Source organism: Mesoplodon densirostris, chromosome 14 (genome assembly GCF_025265405.1).
Source record: "Mesoplodon densirostris isolate mMesDen1 chromosome 14, mMesDen1 primary haplotype, whole genome shotgun sequence".
NCBI classification, from domain to species: domain Eukaryota; kingdom Metazoa; phylum Chordata; class Mammalia; order Artiodactyla; family Ziphiidae; genus Mesoplodon; species Mesoplodon densirostris.
In genome coordinates, this window is record NC_082674.1 from 45,185,630 (window position 1) to 45,205,953 (window position 20,324).

At 40.3% G+C, this 20,324-nt stretch overlaps 1 protein-coding gene across 4 annotated transcripts in view; it reads left to right on the plus strand.

Moving 5' to 3' along the window:
- Positions 1 to 20,324, plus strand: part of ACYP2 (acylphosphatase 2) — a 327,177-nt gene that overhangs the window by 131,408 nt on the left and 175,445 nt on the right. The window contains exon 1 of one of the 4 annotated variants that reach the window (XM_060117193.1): positions 12,098 to 12,406. The exons of the other annotated variants lie outside the window; for them this stretch is intronic. Within the exon in view, the coding sequence (XP_059973176.1) occupies positions 12,265 to 12,406 (142 nt within the window). The 5' untranslated portion in view covers positions 12,098 to 12,264. Of the gene's footprint in view, positions 1 to 12,097; positions 12,407 to 20,324 lie in introns of those variants that run through there. 4 annotated transcript variants of the gene reach the window in all.

Here is a 20,324-nt window from a genome sequence, read left to right on the forward strand (position 1 = left end):
GATCTCTTTTTCTATGAGTTTGTTTGTTTGTTTTTGAAGTATAACTAATGTACCACACTATGTTACTTCCTGGTACACAGCATAGTGATTCAATAGTTCTATACATTTCAAAATGATCACCATGGTAAGTCTAGTTACCATCTGTTACCACACAATGATATTACTTAAGTTTTGAATATATTCCCCACACTACACATTTCATACCTGTGATTCATTTATATTGTAACTGAAAGTTTGTACCTCATAACCTCCCTCACCTATTTTTCTCCTCCCCTGACCCCAGCAAACCACCTGTTCATTCTCTACCTGTGATTTTGTTTCTGTTTAGTTATGTTTGTCCATTTGTTTTGTTTCTTAGATTCTACATATATGTGAAATTATAAAGTATTTGCCTTTGCCTGACATTTCACTTAACATAATACTCTCTAGGTCCATCCATGTTGTTGCAAATGTCAAGATTTTGTTCTTTTTTATGGCTGGGTAATATTCCATTGTATATTTATACCAGATCTTCTTTATCCATTCATCTGTTGATGGGCACTTAGGTTGCTTCCATATCTTGACTGTTGTAAATAGTGCTGCAGTGAACACGGGAGTGCATATATCTTTTTGAATCAGTGTTTTCATTTTCTTTGAATAAATATCCAGGAGTGGAATTGCTAGATTGTATGGTAGTTCTATTTTTAATTTTTTAAGGAGTCCATTTACATTTAAAGTAATATTTGATAGGTATTTATTCCTTTCTTCTTCTTTTGCTCTCTTCCCTTGTGTTTTTTTTTTTTTTTTTTTTTTTTTTTTTTTTTTTTGCTGTACGCGGGCCTCTCACTGGTGTGGCCTCTCCCATTGCGGAGCACAGGCTCTGGACGTGCAGGCTCAGCGGCCATGGCTCACGGGCCCAGCCACTCCACGGCATGAGGGATCTTCCTGGACCGGGGCATGAACCCGTGTCCCCTGCATCGGCAGGCAGATTCTCAAACACTGCGCCACCAGGGAAGCCCTTCCCTTGTGATTTGATGACTATCTTTAGTGTTATGTTTGGATTCCTCTCTCTTTTTTGTGTGTGTATCTATTATTTTTAGTTTGTGGTTACCACGAGGTTTATATATAGCAATCTATATACATATGTGATTATTTTAAGTTGCTGATCTCTTAAATTCAAATGCATTTTAACAAACCTGAATTTTTACTACCCCCCACCATGATTACTGTTTTTAACATCATATTTTACATTCTTTTGTTTTGTGTATCCCTTAACTCCTTATTGTGGATATAGATATTTTACTACTTTTGTCTTTTAACCTTCCTACTAGCTTTATTAAATGGTTAGTCTACTGCCTTTGTTGTATATTTGCCTTTAAAAATGAGATTTTACCTTTTGTGATTTTCGTATTTCTAGTTGTGGCCTTTTCTTTTTCACATAGAGAAATCTGTTTAACATTTCTTGTAAAGCTGCTTTTGTGGTGCTAAACTCTTTTAGCTTTTGCTTGTCTGTTAAACTTTTGATCTCTCCTTCAAATCTCAATGAAAGCCTTGCCAGGTAGCATAATCTTGGTTGTCGGTTTTTTCCCTTTCATCATTTTAAATATTTCATGCCACTCTCTTTTGTCTTGCAGAGTTTCTGCTGACAAGTCAGTTGATAGCTTTATGGGAGTTCCTCTGGACATAGCTTTTTGCTTTTCCCTTGCTGCTTTTAATATTCTCTCTTTATCTTTAATTTTTGCCTTCTTAATTACAATGTGTCTTGATGTGTTCCTCTTTGGGTTGATCCTGTTTAGGACTCTCTTGCTTCCTGCACCTGGATGTCTGTTTCCTTTCTCAGGTTAGGGAAGGTTTTCAGCTATTATGTATTCAAATATGTTCTCTGCCCCTTTCTCTCTCTTTTCTCCTTTTGAGACCTCTATAATGTAAATATTAGTGTGCTTGATGTTTGTCCCAAAGGTCTCTTAAACTGACTTTATTTTTTTTTATTTCTTTTTTCTGGTCAGCTTGAGTGATTTCCACTACTCTGTCTTCCAGTTCACTGATAGATTCCTCTGTATCACCTAATCTACTGTTGAGTCCCTTCTAGTTTTTAAATTTCAGTTATTGTATTTTCAGCTTTGTTTGGCTCTTCTTTATATTTTCTAACTTTTTGTTAAACTTCTCACTCTTCTTCTGAGTTCTTTGAGCAACTTTATATCATTACCTTGAATTCTTTATCAGGTACATTGCTTATCTCCACTTCACTTAGTTGTTTTGTTTGTTTCCTTCTTTGTTTTGCAGGGAAGGGGTTATCTTGTTCCTTCATTTGGAACATATTTCTCTGTCACATCATTTTGCCAAATTTGCTGTTTTTATTTTTGTGTACCTGGTAGGTTGGTTAGGTTTCCCTATCTTGGAAAAGCATCCTATGGAGGAATTATCTTATGGGGCCCAGCAATGCACTCTCCTCTGGTCACCAGAGCTATCTGCTCTAGGAATGCCCTCTATGTGGACTGCATGGGTCCTTCTGTTGTGGTGGGCTGACTACTGTGGGTGCACTGGGAGGTGTGGCTGGTCCCTGGTCCAGTTGGTTACCAGGCCCTGCCTTGTGTAGAGGCTACCAGCTGCTGGTGAGCAGGGCTTGGTCCCGGCATGGCTGGTTACATGGCCAGGGGAGTCCTGGTCCTGGTGCCAGCCCAGTGGTGGTGGGACTGGGTCATGAGGTAGCTTGCTATGGAGCCCTGGGGGTACCCAGGGCTAGTGCTGGTCCATTGGTGGGTCGAGCCGGGTTCTGGGGTGGCTGACTATGGGGCTGGAAGTCTTGAAGTTAGTGCTGGCTGCTGATGCAGGGCCCTGTAGGTACCAGGGCTAGTGCCAGCCCACTGGTAGGTGGGGTTGTGTCTAGGGACAGCTAGGGGCTCAGGGACCTCAAGGCAGCCAGACTGCTGGTGGGTGAGCCTGGGCCCCAGCACTAATAAGCTAGAGGGAGGATTCCAAAATGCTGCTTCCCAGCACCAGTGTCCTTGTGGTGGAATGAACTCCCCAAAATGGCTGCTGCCAGTGTCCATGACTCCAGGGTGAGTCCCAATTGCCTCCTGCCTCTCCACAAGGCTCTCCAAGATCAGCAAGTGTCTCTGATCCAAGTTCCTTTTGACTTACTGCTTCTGTCCTGGGTCCTGGAGCGTGTGAGATTTTGTGTGTGCTCTTTAAGAGTGGTGTATTAGAGTAAGCCCTCTGTCTCTCTTGAAAGTAAGCCCTACTGGCCTTCAAAACCAAACATTCTGGGAACTCATCTTCCTAGTGCAGGACCCTTCGTCTGGGGAGCGCATTGTGGGGCTTGGACCCTTGCTTACTGGGGAGAGATTCTCCAATTGTAATTATCCTCCCATTTGTGGGTCGCCTACCTGGCGGTTTGGGTCTTGACTGTACTGTGTCTCCACCCCTTCTACCTGTCCTATGGTTCCGCCTTTAGATTTTAAGCTATAGAAGACCTTTACTGCTATTCTTCCTTATCAATAGTTGCTCTATTTTGGCGTGTCTGTGGGAGGATGTGAGCTCTAGGTCTTCCTACTCTACCATCTTGGCCACTTCCCCTCCACATTTAAAAAAATTAAAGTATGTATATTGTTTGTTTAGACATAATGCTATTGCACACTTAATAGAACACAGCATAGTGTAAACATATTTTTTATATACTCTGGGAAACCAAAAAATTTGTGTGACTCAGTTTATTGCGATATTTGCCTTACTGCAGTAGTCTGGAGTCCACACTATCTCTGAGGTATGCCTGTAGTCTTCAGAGAAAGTGAGAGAAGACTTTTGCTTCAGGTTAGCTTGTATCAGACCAAACACCAGCTGAGGATAGCTACCAAAACTGAGTAAAAGCCAAACCAAACCAAATATCCAGATATTTGAAGAATTGGAAAGGAACTAAAGCATCCAGGACTTTATGTGACAAGATCTTGGGAGAGAATGGAAATGCACTGAAGTGAGCTGAACAGTTTACGCTGATGTTTCCCACTCTGGGAAATTTTCTGACTTGTAGTATGGGGCATAGAGCCTGAGCACCCTTCCCTGGCTTCCCACTATACTCAGAACAGAGACCAGCCTTTTTACCATGGCTTACGTAGCCCGGCTCATATGGTTTCTTCTTGCCTGGACTGACAGCCCTATTTAATGCCATCTTCCCCCTTTTTAATAATACTTCACCACAATGGCCTTTCAATTCTTCCTACTTGGGAAGCTCAGGCATTCTCCATCCTATTCCTTCTGCCTGGATTAAATTCTCCCACTTCCTTCCTAGCTCATTCCTTATACATTTTTCAGGTATCGCTTCCTCAGAGACCTTCCATGACAATCTCTCTATGCCTTATCCCACCCTGTCTCTGAATTAGAGACCACCTTCTCCCCAGCACCAAAACATAGCACACAGTAAGCACTTGAGAGATATTTATTGAATGAGTGAATGAAAGACTACTTGAAGGTAGTGTTACATAGTGGAAATAACTCTGAATTTTACCTCAGAAGGTCAGATTCTAGATGGAGTCTCTTCCTGGGTAATCTTGGGCAGTCCCTTCAATGTTCTGAGGTTATTTCCTTGCCTCTGAAATACAGATGGCACCTGGCCTACATAATTCACAGGATTACTGTAAACATCACATTGGAGTTGGTATCTAAAAGTGTCTTAGTAATTGTAAAATGCTACTGCAAATGTGAGTTATTATACTATTCACTGACTCAAAAGGTAATTACATATATTCAATCAGCAAAATATGTTTTAAGTGCTGAATTATTGACACTTTACTACATTCATCATCATTATCAACCTCTTTAAGACAAGATTTTATAAATGGTAGAGAAAAGTAAATAATTCTAGATGAAAATTTTTTGTATTGCAGAACAATCACAAATCAATAAATGTAACAGATATCCTGTTATATTTATATAACAAGATATCTCTGAAACACGTGATTTTTAAACAAGGCTAACTTTAAAGGATGCAGTAGATGAGTATACTGTAAACCATAACACTTAGTAGGAGTTCAACCAGCATTTACTGGATGACTTTTCTTGTAACTTTTGCTTTTCCTATACCATCCATATCTGATAGTAATTCATGGTCAAGATACTTTCATACTTAAGTAATCTGTTGAGTGAAGAGCCCTAACAAAACTTAAAAGGCTTATTATTTAAGGGTTTAGCACACACCTCAAAGGATTCTAGAAGTGTGGCACTGAAATGAGAGAGAACTTAGGTGGCACTAACAACACTCCTGGAAGATTGGAATAGCAATCACATCCACATGACCTGCATTGCCTTGGATAATTGGTAGGTGGCAGCAACAGACCAGAAATTATAGTTCATTTAACCAATCAGGGCATTGGAAGGTTTTTTTGGTAATTAATTAATTAATTAATTAATTTATTTATTTTTGGCTGCGTTGGGTCTGCATTGCTGCGCGCCGGCTTTCTCTAGTTGCGGTGAGCGGGGTCTACTCTGTTGCAGTGTGGGGTCTTCTCATTGCCGTGGCTTCTCTTCAGTAATTGTGGCTCGCAGGCTCAGTAGTTGTGGCTCACGGGCTTCAGTAGTTGCGGCGCATGGGCTCTAGAGCACAGGCTCAGTACTTGTGGCGCGCAGGCTTAGTTGCTCCGTGGCATCTTCCTGGACCAGGGCTTGAACCCGTGTCCCCTGCATTGGCAGGCAGATTCTTAACCAGTGCGCCACCAGAGAAGTCCTATAATCTTTCAATGGCAATTTATTTTTCAGAATTCTATGCTTTATTACCGTTCTTGGCTTGCTTTTTCTTTTTTTCCATTTTTATAAATTTACTTATTTATTTATTTTTGGCTGCATTGGGTCTTTGTTGCTGTGCATGGGCTTTTCCTAGTTGTGGCGAGCTGGGGGCTGCTCTTGCTTGAGGAGCGCAGGCTTCTCATGGCAGTGGCTTCTCTTGTTGCGGAGCACAGGCTCTAAGCGCGTGGGCTTCAGTAGTTGTGGTTCACGGCTCTAGAGTGCAGGCTCAGTAGTTGTGGCACACGGGCTTAGTTGCTCTGCGGTATGTGGGACCTTCCCAGACCAGGACTCGAACCCCTGTCCCCTGCATTGGCAGGCGGATTCTTAACCACTGCGCCACCAGGGAAGTCCCTTGGCTTGTTTTTTCTTACAGTCTTTATTTCTTCTGTTTGTAAGCACTGAAAAACAAAAATTTTTTTTTGTTTTTGGCTGCACATCGCAGCTTGAGGGAAGTTAGTTCCCCGACCAGCGATTGAACCTGGGCCTACAGCAGTGAAAATGAGGAGTCCTAGCCACTGGACTGCCAGGGAATTCCCAGCACTGAAAATTTTAATGCTTCTTTATTGACAGGAGGAGGATGGCACATTTGAACTTTCATTCTGCTTAAACTTTGACCTACCCCTATTGTGAAGATTTTGCTCCCAGACATTGCATTTGGTCAAGGTTCAGTTACAAAAAAACCCCAACAACAACAACAACAAAAACCTTTCTGGACAGTTAAAACAGAAATAGATTTAACACTGGGTATTAAATAGCTTATGGAATTGTTGGGAGGACTAGTGAAAGAATCTCTGGGTCAGTGGTTCTCAACCTTAGCTTTGTGTCCCAAGCATCTGGGTTGTTTTTAAGAATATCGATTCTGGAATCCACTGCAGACATATTGAATCAAAACCTCAGGGCATGTGTATGTGTAGAATTAATAAGGTCCCCTGGTGATTTTAATATGTAGCCAAGGTTGAGAACCACTTTGAGGCTGAGGTTTCAGGATCAATCTCAAGCAGAACTGGGCCACCAAGGGAGCTAATGATTCTTCTGCAATCAGGAAACCATGTATTGAATTGGGAAGCTGCTGGCTTTAAAACTATGTCTTTCCTGCCACCATCAGGAAGCTGCCATGTTCTGGAAACTGCCACATCCTGGAAGCCTCTACTCCAGAACCTGGTACATGATACTAACTAGTAAAATGCACGTCCTGCACCCTGACTCTCAGTGCCAAGAGGCCGCAGTCATGGTGACCTCAGTTAATGCCACAGAAAAACTAAGCTCCTCCATTGTGCCTGTCATGGAATCAGCAGCAGAGGGCTCCTCCGGCCTCAGTCATGCCCTCCCTCCACATCTAGCATGGTGTTTCTGATGGTGAATCCTCTATAACAGAAGGAATCCTAATTGCAAGGATGTAGCTTTAACCTTTCCAGCTCTACAGAATAAGAAAGCAAGCTAGAAGGAGATTGGAATGGATGTTGTATACCCATCCTGTGATCTAGCAAAGGCATCATGAAGTAGATGAGTTGCTTTTTGTTTTGTTTTGTTTTTTGTTTTTTCCCGGTACACGGGCCTCTCACTGTTGTGGCCTCTCCCATTGCGGAGCACAGGCTCTGGACACGCAGGCCCAGCGGCCATGGCTCACGGGCCCAGCCGCTCTGCAGCATGTGGGATCTTCCCGGATCGGGGCACGAACCTGTGTCCCCTGCATCGGCAGGCGGACTCTCAACCACTGCGCCACCAGGGAAGCCCGATGAGTTGTTTTAAACACTGGAGAAGCCTTGATGTCACACTAGCCCAGATCTAAGGGTAAATGTAATTCATACCTTTCAGGGGATAAGTGTGTGCATGTGCATGTGCGTGTGCATGTGTGTAGGTATGTACACTAAGTAGGAATCGGAAGGGATGTCTTCCCCTGACAGGCTCCTTGTTTCCATAGGAAAAGGGGACCTGAGACTGGCTCAATTCTGTAAGTCTGTGATTGGGAGGGGTTAGGAGGGGAAGGGCCTACGTTGCCTAATTTTTGAGTTAGTGTCTGTTCCTTTCTCCTCTTCTCTATCTTGGAGCTATAGCACAGAGCCTGGGCACATTCTGTTTAAAACTTGGCTTTGCTATTTGTTGCCTTTGTGAGGTGTCCAAGCAGCAGTATCTGTCATTTTGTCCCCTCTTTAGCTAATCTTAACTTTATCCTTCCCTCATCAAGACCTCTAGATGCATATTTCATGTTTTCTAAAGCACTCAGTGCTAAGCATAATATTTTCCCATAGTTTCCTCGCTTCTGGATATGTTGTTATTCGTTTTATATATTTTCTTCTTTTGGAAATGAACTATGTTTCCATAACACGTTCTTTTCATTAATTGAGGTATGATTATATTTAATTATTTATTTGTGCTTCTTTATCCGGTTAAGATCTGCTTTAATGCTTTGAAAATCAACTGTTTAATCCTTAGTGTGAGCATGACTTACAAGTTCACTAAAAATTTAATTCATGTCCCATATACTGAAATAGTTTAAAAATATTTTAAAATTAATAATGCTATTCATGCACTACAGTGAGAAATTATTTTGAAATGTTATTATGTGAATATATAACAGGATATTAAAATGGACTTTTGAAAAGTAAACTTTTTATTTTAGGACAGTTTTAAATTTATGAAAGTATTATGAGGGACTTCCCTGGTGGTCCAGTGGGTAAGACTCCACATGCCCAATGCAGGGGGCCCAGGTTCAATCCCTGGTGGGGGAACTAGATCCCACATGCGTGCCGCAACTAAGAGCCTGCATGCTGCAACAAAAGATCTTGCATGCTGCAACTAAAATATGCCGCAACTATTATGAAGCTAGTACAGAGAGTTCCTGTATACCCTACACTCAGTTTCCCCTATTATTAATGTCTTACGTTAGTATGGTACATCATTTGTCACAGTTAATGAACCAACACTGAAACCTTACTATTAACTAAAGTTCATACTTTATTCAGATTTCATCAGTTTTTACCTAGTCCTTTTTCTGTTCCAGAATCCCATCCAGAATACACATTACATTTGGTCATCATGTCTCCTTTGGCTCCTCTTGGTTGTTTCTCAGGACATCCTTGTTTTCCTTGATAGTTTTGAGTATTATTGGTCACATATTTTGCAGAATGAAATGGACCCTTACATTTTAAATTTTATTTTAAAACTTTACATAAAAATTTCAAACATACACAAAATTAGAGATAGTATAATGAATCCCCATGTACCCCTGATGCAGCTTCAATAACTATCTCTAATTTACTAAGCTTGTTCTATCTACACTGTTGTACTCCCAACCCCAAGGGTTTTAAAGCAAGTCCCAAATATAACTTCATAGCATAACTTCATAGCATAGCACACATATATTTCAGTACATACCTCTAACAGGTAAGGCCATTTAAAAAAATACACCCCCAATGAATAATCACACAACAAATTTAAAGATAATTCTGTAATATTTAATAGTCAACCTGTGGTCAAATTTCCCCAGTGGTCTCACAAATGTCTTGAACTTATAAATTCAAATCAGGATCCAAATGAGGTTTATATTGAATTCTGTTGATTTGAAAAATGGGACTTCTCAGTTTTAGTTGAGACCTGAGACTCAAAACAAATCAATAGTTATACCCACATTACAATCTGGGATGCTAAACTAGCTATGTTGTCCAAAAGGGGTGTTTAAAACTGGTTTTAAAATCCTGACCCCAACACCCTCCTCAGGCTCAAGAGGATTTCTTTGGGGAAAGTTTAGGGGAGCTGTGGCTTTTCCCTCTTTGCCCCTCTCCCACCATGGGAGAGAGAAACAGGGTGTTTTCCCTTCACTGCATGCCTAGTGAGAGGGTCTTTAAAAGAACCACTTTGAGAGCTTGGCTTTTACTCCTTGAAGCTAGAAGGGACTGGTATTTGACCCAGACCCGCAGCAAGTAAAAAGGACAGGCTGTGGCTGGAGATACCTGAATAAAGCCTACCAAGTGGAGCAAAAAGAGGTGGTTGAATTCAGAGCAAACTGTGACTTCTATCAGTGGTAGGGCAGAAATATGAGTCCCCACAATTAGATGTGATGGGAAGGAGGCATCTGGTCTTGTGGTCATTTTAAAAGAAATCCCACCCATGCAGCCTTCTACCTGGGGGCTAGTCTCTCAGAGGAAACAGGTTTTTAATTTCAACCAGCAGTAACACAAAGCCAAAGTTATTGCTCAGGTTTCAAAATTAAAACTTTTCACCTAAGTTAATCATGTATGTGAAGAGCTTGCTTACATCTGTTTGCATCAAAAGCCAAATAATCATATACTTATACAGTGTTGGTAATTTTATGTTTAAATTGGTACAGCCCTTTGAAAAATGATTTGGTAATGTGTATCAGAAACAATACACACTTGTACCCTTTGATTTGGTACTCTAAATTCTACCCTAAATGATTTTTAAATATGGGAAAGAAGCTATATGAAGGAATATTTCCTTCACAATATTTTTTATGGTAGTGAAAAATTAGAGGCAACCTGAGTATGTAACAACAGGGACTTATTAGTAGGTAAACTTACGGTTATACCTACTTAACAGAGTATCATGAAATTACTAAAATATTCATTACAAAAAACTATAACATGGAAAAAGAAAGAATAAAAGTTGAATTTATACAACGATATTAACTACTTAAAACATATATATAAGAGAATACACAAAAAAGATAAAGTTGTGTTAGGGTTATGGATTTTTTTCTTCTATTTTTAAAAATTTCTCTAATTATGCACAAATGTTTTTGTTGTTTAAAATTAGCTGAAGCATTAGCAACATTTGCTTAAAATTTTTAGTCTTAGAATCACATATATTGGCAATTCATGCTGAAATGGTACATAAAAATTTGTTTGCTAATTTCAGCTGTTGGCAGACACAGTCAATTTTTTAGCTAAGCAAATGTCAACTGTTGCCATTGCGCTTCCAAAATTACAATAAAGCTACATAATAATTGGCAGGAGTACTCTTGGGTAAATGTGGAGAAAAGTCAAAGATTGATTAAAAAAAGGAAAATGTCAACCTTCCCAGTCAGTGACAAGATCTTTGATAGGCAGGGACAGGACCCAGTTTGAGATCTTACTTCTTGGAAGGCACAGTACTAGTGCGGAAGACAGTAAATAACTAGTAAATAACTAGGATGACATCTGGTAAGCACTTGCACAGGCAACTGAACAGGATATGGGAAGATTTGGGAACTGGAATAGGTATTCCAGATAAAGTAGATCCAAGAGCAAAGATTTTTTTTAAAGTCAGGGTGTGTTCAGAGAGCTGAATAACTCAAAGTGTCTTGACAGTAGGTTACCTATAACCTATAGGATGGGTAGAAGCAGGTAATAAGAGGTTAGTGGAGGCTGAAGACCTTCAGTTTTATTTGGAATGCAGTGTAGAGACTGTGAAGTCATTGAAAAGAATGACATAAGATCTATGTTGATTCTAGGGTCTGCATGGAGTGAACTGGAAGGGAGATGAGAGGAAGATGTAAGTTGTGAGGATTCTGTAATAAACCAGAATCTTCATTACATAAAATTACCGGATTAGCACTTACAGAATATATTTTACTGTAAATGATTTAACCACATTCCAAGCAAGTTTTAGATGATTTTTGGTGCTAATAGAATTGGCACATAACATTGAATCAGATTGCAGAGGATTATTTTAATTATATGGCCAGATGCAGAGAAATATGTAAAGACATCGAAGCCAACAAATATGTTGAGAAAGGCAAATTCTCACAAGTAAAAGGATTTTGATTTCTAGAAGGCAGCAGATTATCAATAGCTGTATACAGATTCTCTGGAGTTGTGGGTTGCTTCATAACAGCTCACCAGGAAGTAAAATTTTCTAAAGTATAAACTGCTTTAACCTTCTAGGCAATTGGCGGCATTGCTGAACAATGATCAAGATCATAAAAAAGCTATATGAGTTCACAGCAGACAAGATTTTTTGTTTCCATTAAAGTTTCTTGTCCCAGAATATATCACCATCCACTTAGAATACGGATTCAGGCCCAAAGCTTTTCTGACTCAATAGAAAAGAGGATGAAGATGTCACCTTAAGAACGGCTCAAAATCGCCTGATAGATTTGGCAGTTACCTAAACGTTTAATAAAAATTTACTCACTAACCAAATACTCTCAGTCACCGAGCTAGCAGGTCTTTCATTTCAAAAGAATCATTTTGGGGTACCAAACTATTGACATCTGGGCCAAGCCTCCGCTTTTATTTAAATACAAACACTGACAAAGAAGCGCAGCGCTTCGTTAAATCGCAGGGACGCGTAGCTAGCATCCCTCCCGGGAAGCGAGTCTGGTTCCACCACGAGGGAGGGGCAGGGAAAGGAGACCTCGGGCGCCAGGGACCTAGCGCGCTCTTCCTTCCAGGCGTCCCGGGCTGCCCTCACTACCAGTCCCCGCCGTCTCATTTGCCGCCTTCCGACGCGTGACCCCGGCGCGCTCGCGCCCCGGGCTGGTGACAGGCGCGGGGTGCGCCGAGCGGTCCCATGTGCGCCCTCCCTCTCGCGGCCGCTGCAGTCACCGCGCCCCGAATCCAGCTCCAGCTCCTCGGCAGAGGCCTCGCCGCCGCCATGTCTACCGCCAGGCCACTCAAATCCGTGGACTACGAAGTGATCGGGAGAGTGCAGGGTAGGGGACCCCCTTACAGTGGGAGATCAAAGAGGTGTTGGGGAGGAAGAGTAGAAAGCTTCGACAAGCACACCCCATCTTAAGGACGCCCTGCCCCGTAGCGGCTGGGACTTCCGCTCGGCCATGACACAGCAGCCACGGGTGGGAAGGAAGCGAAGGGCGCATGCGCTGAAGAGCTGGGGTGGGCGGGCTGGTGGGGAGGAGAGCGGAGCCGGGGAAAGACTGGGAGAAGGAGGAACAGCCGGGCGCAGGGAGTGGGCCACTTAAGGGGGTCCGGGGAGTGCGGACCGAGAGGACAAAATAAAGTGGGGGAAGGAAAGAAGAGAGGGTCTTTGAACTAGTGGTCCCCGTTACTTACCACTGAACTACTGCGCTTGACTTGAGTTCAGGATGGAGACCTAAGATGGTGTTTGAGGGTTCTCTTTGTAAGAGATTATACTTTTTTTTTTTCCTGTATAGCTCCTAAAAGAATTATTAAGTTGTTATCTAATTTTTGTTACATTATAAGTTTAAATCGTTGTAGAGGATGTCATGTCTGGCTTATTGTAACTATCGTTATTTCTAACTTAAAATGTTAAATCACTGAAATTTATCCAATGGAATATAAATATGGTAGTGATTTAATATTTGCCATCATTCATTCAAAGTAAAGCTTTTTAACAGTGGGAAATTTTGCATCATACCTTTTCCTCTTTGAATTTGATTTCCATTTCATTTCCCCCACAGAATTTTATCCCATTGTTATGCTTGAGCAATTTCTAATTGGTCACCTACCAAACTTCTCTGCAATATGTATGTGCATATGTATGTGTATATATATACACACATACATATATTTTCTTAATTTCCTTTGACCATAAAACTCTATTTATTTATTTTTTCTTTTGGCTTGAGTTACTATTGTGACTATTATTAGAATACACTTGATGAAAATAATATAAATACATTTAAAAGTGTGATAAACATTATTAAAATTTAAAAGGTAAATTTGTTTTGGAAATTTATTTCTTAAGGGGAAAGCTGGGGGTTTTATGGAACACTGATTAAAGGGTTGAGTTATCTTTGTATTTTGGTATTCTAGAGGTTTTTACACTTTGGGGCAGCGTACCAGGATAAGAAAAAGGATGGGTGAGTGTATGCCTTTTGTAAAGAAATAGCTCTTTCTTTCAAAGGGTAACTGTGAGAAGGGAAGTAGGAAAGGAGAATCGTGGCAGATTACAGGTGTCTCCTCAGACAAGTCAGTTTTAGGGAAAAAAAAAAAAAGGAAGTTCTAGATACAGAAATTGATTACTTAAAATTATTCATGCTTTGTACCCTTTAGAATGTCTTCGGTACACCCAGCGGTATGGTATTCTAGATTGAAAACTACCCCAAAAAGTCATTGAAACATGTATATAAAAATGAAAATGGTGGCAAAGATCACTTGACAAACTATTTGGTCTGCTGGACGGAGACGGGAGTAGTTAAGGAGCGTGTGTGTGCACGTGTGTGCGCACATGTGTGACGTTTACTGAGGGTGTGTGACGTTTACTGAGGGTGTACCATGTGCTGAGCATCCTACTATTATTTACTTAATCTTAATCACAATTTTGTGAGATATATGTCTTAGTACTATTTCAACAATGCTAAAATAGGTAGAGTGTCAGTAACTTGGACAAGCCGTTAGTGGACAAATGGGATTTGATCCTGTATCTCTCTAGCTCTAAAACCAGCACTTTCCCATTAGATGAGGTTTTCTGATAACACATAATGTATTTCTATTATTTTTTTATTTTATTTTATTTTTTTTTGCGGTACACGGGCCTCTCACTGTTGTGGCCTCTCCCCTCGCGGAGCACAGGCTCCGGATGCACAGGCCCAGCGGCCATGGCTCACGGGCCCAGCCGCTCTGCGGCACGTGGGATCCTCCCGGACCGGGCACAAACCCGCGTCCCCTGCATCGGCAGGCGGACTCTCAACCACTGCGCCACCAGGGAAGCCCTATTTCTATTCATTTTAACTATGTAATTGCACTTTGTCCATATGGTGGTCACATGGTATATGAAGATCAATTTGGGGCAACAGTATACATAATAGGAAAGAAATGTACGATATATAAACAGTGGGGTTTAAAAATCAGCTTTAGGGCAATAACTCTGTTGTTTACAGTATGTTAAACGGAAGAGAGTACATGCATACTATTGATTTATCAAGGCCTAGTATGTGGAACAAATTCACAATCACATACTTGCACACATATACACCAACATTTGCTGAGGATTTAGGATGTGCCAAACTCTGTACTCATTTAATCGTCAACCCTATGACCTCAACCATTTTCCTCATTTAACAAATGGAGAAATTAAAGCATAGTGAAGTAACTTTCCCAGGTTACAGAGTGAGTTAAGTGGTGGTGCTGGGATTTGAACCTTGACAGTTTTACACCAGGGCCCATGCTCTTAATCACTATATCCTACTGATCCTCCTCTCAATACCTTTTCCACCTTTATTTTGCCTTCCTCCGAACCTATGAACCGAACACATACATACACTGATGCAGGACATTTGGACCTGGCCATCTAGACCATTCCAGATGATTCTGAGGATGTTTTTATGGTCTTTTTGGCTCCAAGGAAGTTTGACCTTGTCGGTAGGCAATCAGCACATTCAAAACTGCAGTCTCTGACTCTCTCTCTGTTGCTTGCTGGCACTATCACTGTTGCTGTGTATCAGTCTGCGTCTCTCTGTGTCTCACAGAACTGCTCACAATTTTTTAGTGCATTACCTAAGAAATAAATACAAGCCACTAGCTTTTTGTCTGAGTCATAATGATAGTGTAGAAATAATTGACAATAAATGATAAAAAAAATTTAATTTTATTTTAATAAGGTAAAATGGAGAATGATTAAAGGGATCTTTAAAAATTGTGGAATAATAAAATCTTAGTGAGTACTCACTTGTTAGAAATAATGGCTATGAAGGTACATTTACAATGGAGGAAGCTATAATTAGGAACATTGAATATGGACAAGATATAGATTGATAAATTGTCATTAAAATATTTAAATGAAAAATGTTCTTAATGAAAATTGCTTCAATGATATAAAAATTAATATGGAAAATGATTTAACTGTCTTGTTCTGGTGGAAAATTGATCAGTGAATTGAATTAGCATGACAGAGCTTATGACAGATAATATTTTCTGACCAAAAACGGGGTGTGCTGTTATATTTGTATTTAGAATGTTTGAATTTAAATCATCCTTGGTACCAAAATGGTAGTCAGAATGTTCTAGGGGTCAAATATACTCTGCCTTGTTCTCCAATACACACACCCTAATTTGCAAACAGATTGCATTTCAAGAACTAGTTTATAAATTGGTTGTTTGAAATTCAGGAAAATACATTTATAGAAATAATATTACAAATAGTGGGTTTATTTCTCAGGCCCTTCTGCAGAGTCCACTCGTAGAGCTATAGGCTTGTTGACAGAAATAATCAATAAACAATCTATAATTGGAATAGAAAAGAGTTTTATTTCAGCCAAACTGAGGACTATAGCTGGGGAGACAGTCTCTCAGGTAATTCTGAGGAACTGCTCTGGAGAAGCATGGTTTCCAGCACAGTTTTATATCTTGTCAGAACAAAGAACATCTAACAGATCAGCGGTTCATTCCTTCAAGGTTTCAAAAAAACAGATCAGCATGTACACAGTGAGCCAGTATGTCCTTGGCACCTGGGAAGAGAGTCCTATCATCAAAGAAGTACCAGCATTGGCATCCCAGAAAGGGAGGCATTTAATCTTTATTTTTAACATGGACATTCTGGTTTTTTTTTTTTTTTTTTTTTTTTGTGGTACGCGGGCCTCTCACTGTTGTGGCCTCTCCCGTTGCGGAGCACAGGCTCCGGACGCTCAGGCTCAGCGGCCATGGCTCACAGGCCCAGCCGCTCCACGGCATGTGGGATCCTCCCGGACCGGGGCACGAACCCGTGTCCCCTGCATCGGCAGGTGGACTCTCAACCACTGCGCCACCAGGGAAGCCCAACATGGACATTCTTTACTTTTGGTTAAGGTGCCCTTTTCTTTAACAGTTAAAGCAGATGTACAGTGTTTGATAAGCCACAAACAGGCTGTTTTAGTTAGCATAAAAGTCAAGTTAATTCCTGGATAAGCCAGAATGACTTTCCCATATCTCAATATGTGAACATTTCTTCCATCAGGCTGCTGCTGCTCTCCATTGCTGCTTCCTTCCCTCTATTTTTTTTAAATAATTTTTTTGTTTGTTTTAGAACAGTTTTAGAATTATAGAAAAGTTAGAAAGATACTATAGAGAGTTCCTGTATACTCCACATCCAGTTTCCCCTACTGTAAACATCTTACATTAGTATGGTACATTTGTCACAACTGGTGAGCCAATATTGATACATTATTTTAAACTAAAGTCTATACTTTATTCAGATTTCCTTAGTTTTTACCTAAAGTCCTCTTCTGTTCAGGATTCATCTAGGCTATCACATTACATTGAGTCATCTTGTCCCCTTAGGCTCCTTTACACTGTGATAGTTTCTCAAACTTGCCTTGTTTTCCATGACCTTGGCAGTTTGGAGGAGTACTTTGATGCTAGGTACCTTGTAGAATGCTCCCACACTGGTATTTGTCTGGTATTTTTGTTGTAAGACTGAGGTTGTGGGTTATCAGGAAGAAGACCACAGAGGTAAAGTGCCATTCTCATCAGCATATCAAGGGTACATGACTTATCACTGTTGAGGTTAACCTTGATCACCTGGCTGAGATAGTGTTTGTCCACTGTTAAGTTACTCTTTTTTTCCCCTCCCTTTCCATCCTCTACTTTATCTCCATATTCTCAAGAACCTCCATGCTTTTTTCCCACCAACTTCTGTTACATTGGGGGCTTTGGGATGAGGGATAGGGGAGTAAGGGACTGACCTCCTGGGTTTTTAGAGCATTTGTAACTGTGGCATGGCTTATAATGTTCCTATAAATGTTTAATTACAATTACATCAAGAATAATCTGAAAATTTGAAAGAGAAATTGATTAAGCTGTGTATAGATGCTTTACCAACTCTCAGGTAAATACTGACGACACTTGTAGAAATGGACTGTGGCAATCTGTTGGTTTACCTGTGCATTAGAAATTTAACAGTTTGTTTTTGATGGGATTGACTCAGATTTAGAATGGGAGTAACTTATTAGATTACAGAAATAAATAGCAATTTTAAGGTTGCTTAAAATGAAAATTAGGATAATTACTAAATAGCTTTGTCAGACACCACATAATTTAGGTGTATACATTTTTCCTTATGTAGACAGGTAATTGGAAAAGTTATGTTTTAGAGGTTGAAAATTTTAGTACATTAAAGTCAAGAAATACGATTAACTCTAATTCCCTTTCTCATCTTTCTTCCTATAGCATTTCATTTGTAGTTCTGTTCTACTTCTTGTTTTTACTTCTCCAAATCCATCCTCCCTTTTTAAAAAAAATATTTATTTATTTATTTGGTTATGCCGGGTCTTAGTTGTGGCATGTGAGATCTCTAGTTGTGGCATGTGGGATCTAGTTCCCTGACAGGAATCAAACCTGGTCCCCCTGCATTGGGAGCATGGAGTCTTACCCACTGGACCACCAGGGAAGTCCCTCTCCGTTCAACTATAGTTATTTGTGTACACCTATCTGTGTCTCTCACTAGACAATAAGGATAGTATTGGGTGGGCCAAAAAGTGTCTTCGGTTTTTTAAGTAAAAATAAAAGACACATTTTTTCATTTTCACCAAGAACTTTATTGAACAAAGTATTCACCCTTTTGTTCCACTACCTTCTGCCATTTTTCAGGCAACTTCATGATTCCATCTTCCTAAAACTTTTTATCTTTTTGAGCAAAGAACTATTCCAGGTGCCTTTTACAGTCTTCCAGGGAATTGAAATTTTTTCCATTAAGAGAATTTTGTAAAGACTGAAATAAAGGGAAATCTGAAGGTGCAATGTCTGGTGAATACGGTGGATGAATCAGAACTTCCCAGCCAAGCTGTAACAGTTTTTGCTTGATCGTCAAAGAAACATGTGGTCTTGCATTATCCTGATGGAAGATTATGTGTTTTCTGTTGACTAATTCTGGACACTTTTTGTCAGGTGCCACTTTCATTTGGTCTAATTGGGAGCAGTGCTTGTTGGAATTAATCGTTTGGTTTTCCAGAAGGAGCTCATATTAGAGGACTCCCTTCCAATCCCACCATATACACAACATCACCTTCTTTGGATGAAGACCAGCCTTTGGTGTCGTTGATGGTGGTTCATTTCACTTGCCCCATGATCTCTTCCATTCCACATTGTTGTACAGTATCCACTTTTCATCACCTGTCACAATTTGTTTTAAAAACGGAATGTTTTCATTACATTTAAGTAGAGAATCGCATGCGGAAATATGGTCAAGAAGATTTTTTTCGCTTAACTTATGTGGAACCCAAACATCAAAGCGATTCACATAACCAAGCTGGGGCAAATGATTTTCAGTGCTTGATTTGGATGTTTTGAGTGTGTCGGCTATCTCCCGCGTGGTATAACATTGATTGTTCTCAATTATTGTTTCAATTTGATCACTATCAACTTCAGCTGGTCTACACGACTGTGGAGCATCGTCCAGTGAGAAATCTCCAGCACGAAACTTCGCAAACCACTTTTGACACATTCGATCTGTCACAGCACCTTCTCCACACACCACACAAATCTTTTTTGGCATTTCAGTTGCGTTTTTACCTTTCTTGAAATAATAAAGCATAATACGCTAAAAATGTTGCTTTTTTTCTTCCATCTCCAATATTAAAATGGGTACACAAAAATTCACCAATTTTGATGTCTTTTTTAAAATGCTCACTGATATGACAAATGTCACATACAATCTAACAAAATTGTTTTGAATGAAGTTAAAGACAACTAAGTGCTACTAGAGCCATCTTATGGAAAAAACTGAACTAACCTTTTGGCCCACCCAATATTTTAAAGGTCAAGCTAGCTTGTTTTTATATCCCCTACAGGCTGTGCTTCTGGTGGGAACTTCCAAAGTATCTCAAATTAAATTCAAGTGCTTGGGATAGTTGGCTTAGAGAAGAAACAGTAGTATATTTGCTGTTTCGACTATTCGAAAGATGCCATTGTGTGTGGCTCCAGGGGACAGATCCTGGATGGATGTTGAAAGGTTAAAGTGAGGCAGAATTTTATTCCATAGAAGGAAGGACTTTCTAACAATTAAAGATGTTTAAAGTCATTAAAGGCTGCTTTGTAAGGTAGTGACTTGATGACTTCCTGCATTCAAAATTGACACATACAGTTCGATCCCAGGATGAAGGATTACAGGTTAATATGAAAATTTGATTTTACATGAAAGGATCCTGATGTTTAGAATTCATCATATGGTTTCTTTAAACATCAATACTTCTTTGTAGATTTAAAGTATGATTTGCTTTGCAAATATTCACCTCAGAGTTTCTCCCTGACACATCTTTTCACAAAGCAAGGTCCAGTTGCAGCTGACTGAGCCTTGATTGAGTGGCATATTTTGTTTGTCTCTCATAACTGAAGCGGCTGATGTCTGTCCCAGTTTCCAGAGCAGTGTGTCTGTAAAAAAACTGCATGTGTCATATCAGCTTCCCTTCTCTTTAGCAAGCAGGGTGAAAGCAGTGCAGAGAGGCCATGGAAGCCCATGGAAGCAACTTCTCCAGTATAGGCCCTGTCCTGAGAGTGCTCAGTTCCAGTCAGTGCTACTCAACTGCAGAAAATCTGTGTTCACATTCACTTTTTTTTCTATATGGACCTCCCTCTGTTGCACAGAATGCTTCAGACTAGGGATGGGGACTCTCAGAAAGACTCTGAGAAAATTCCAGAGCTTTGAACAGTTACTTCCTGCATGGTTCACTGCTTCACAAA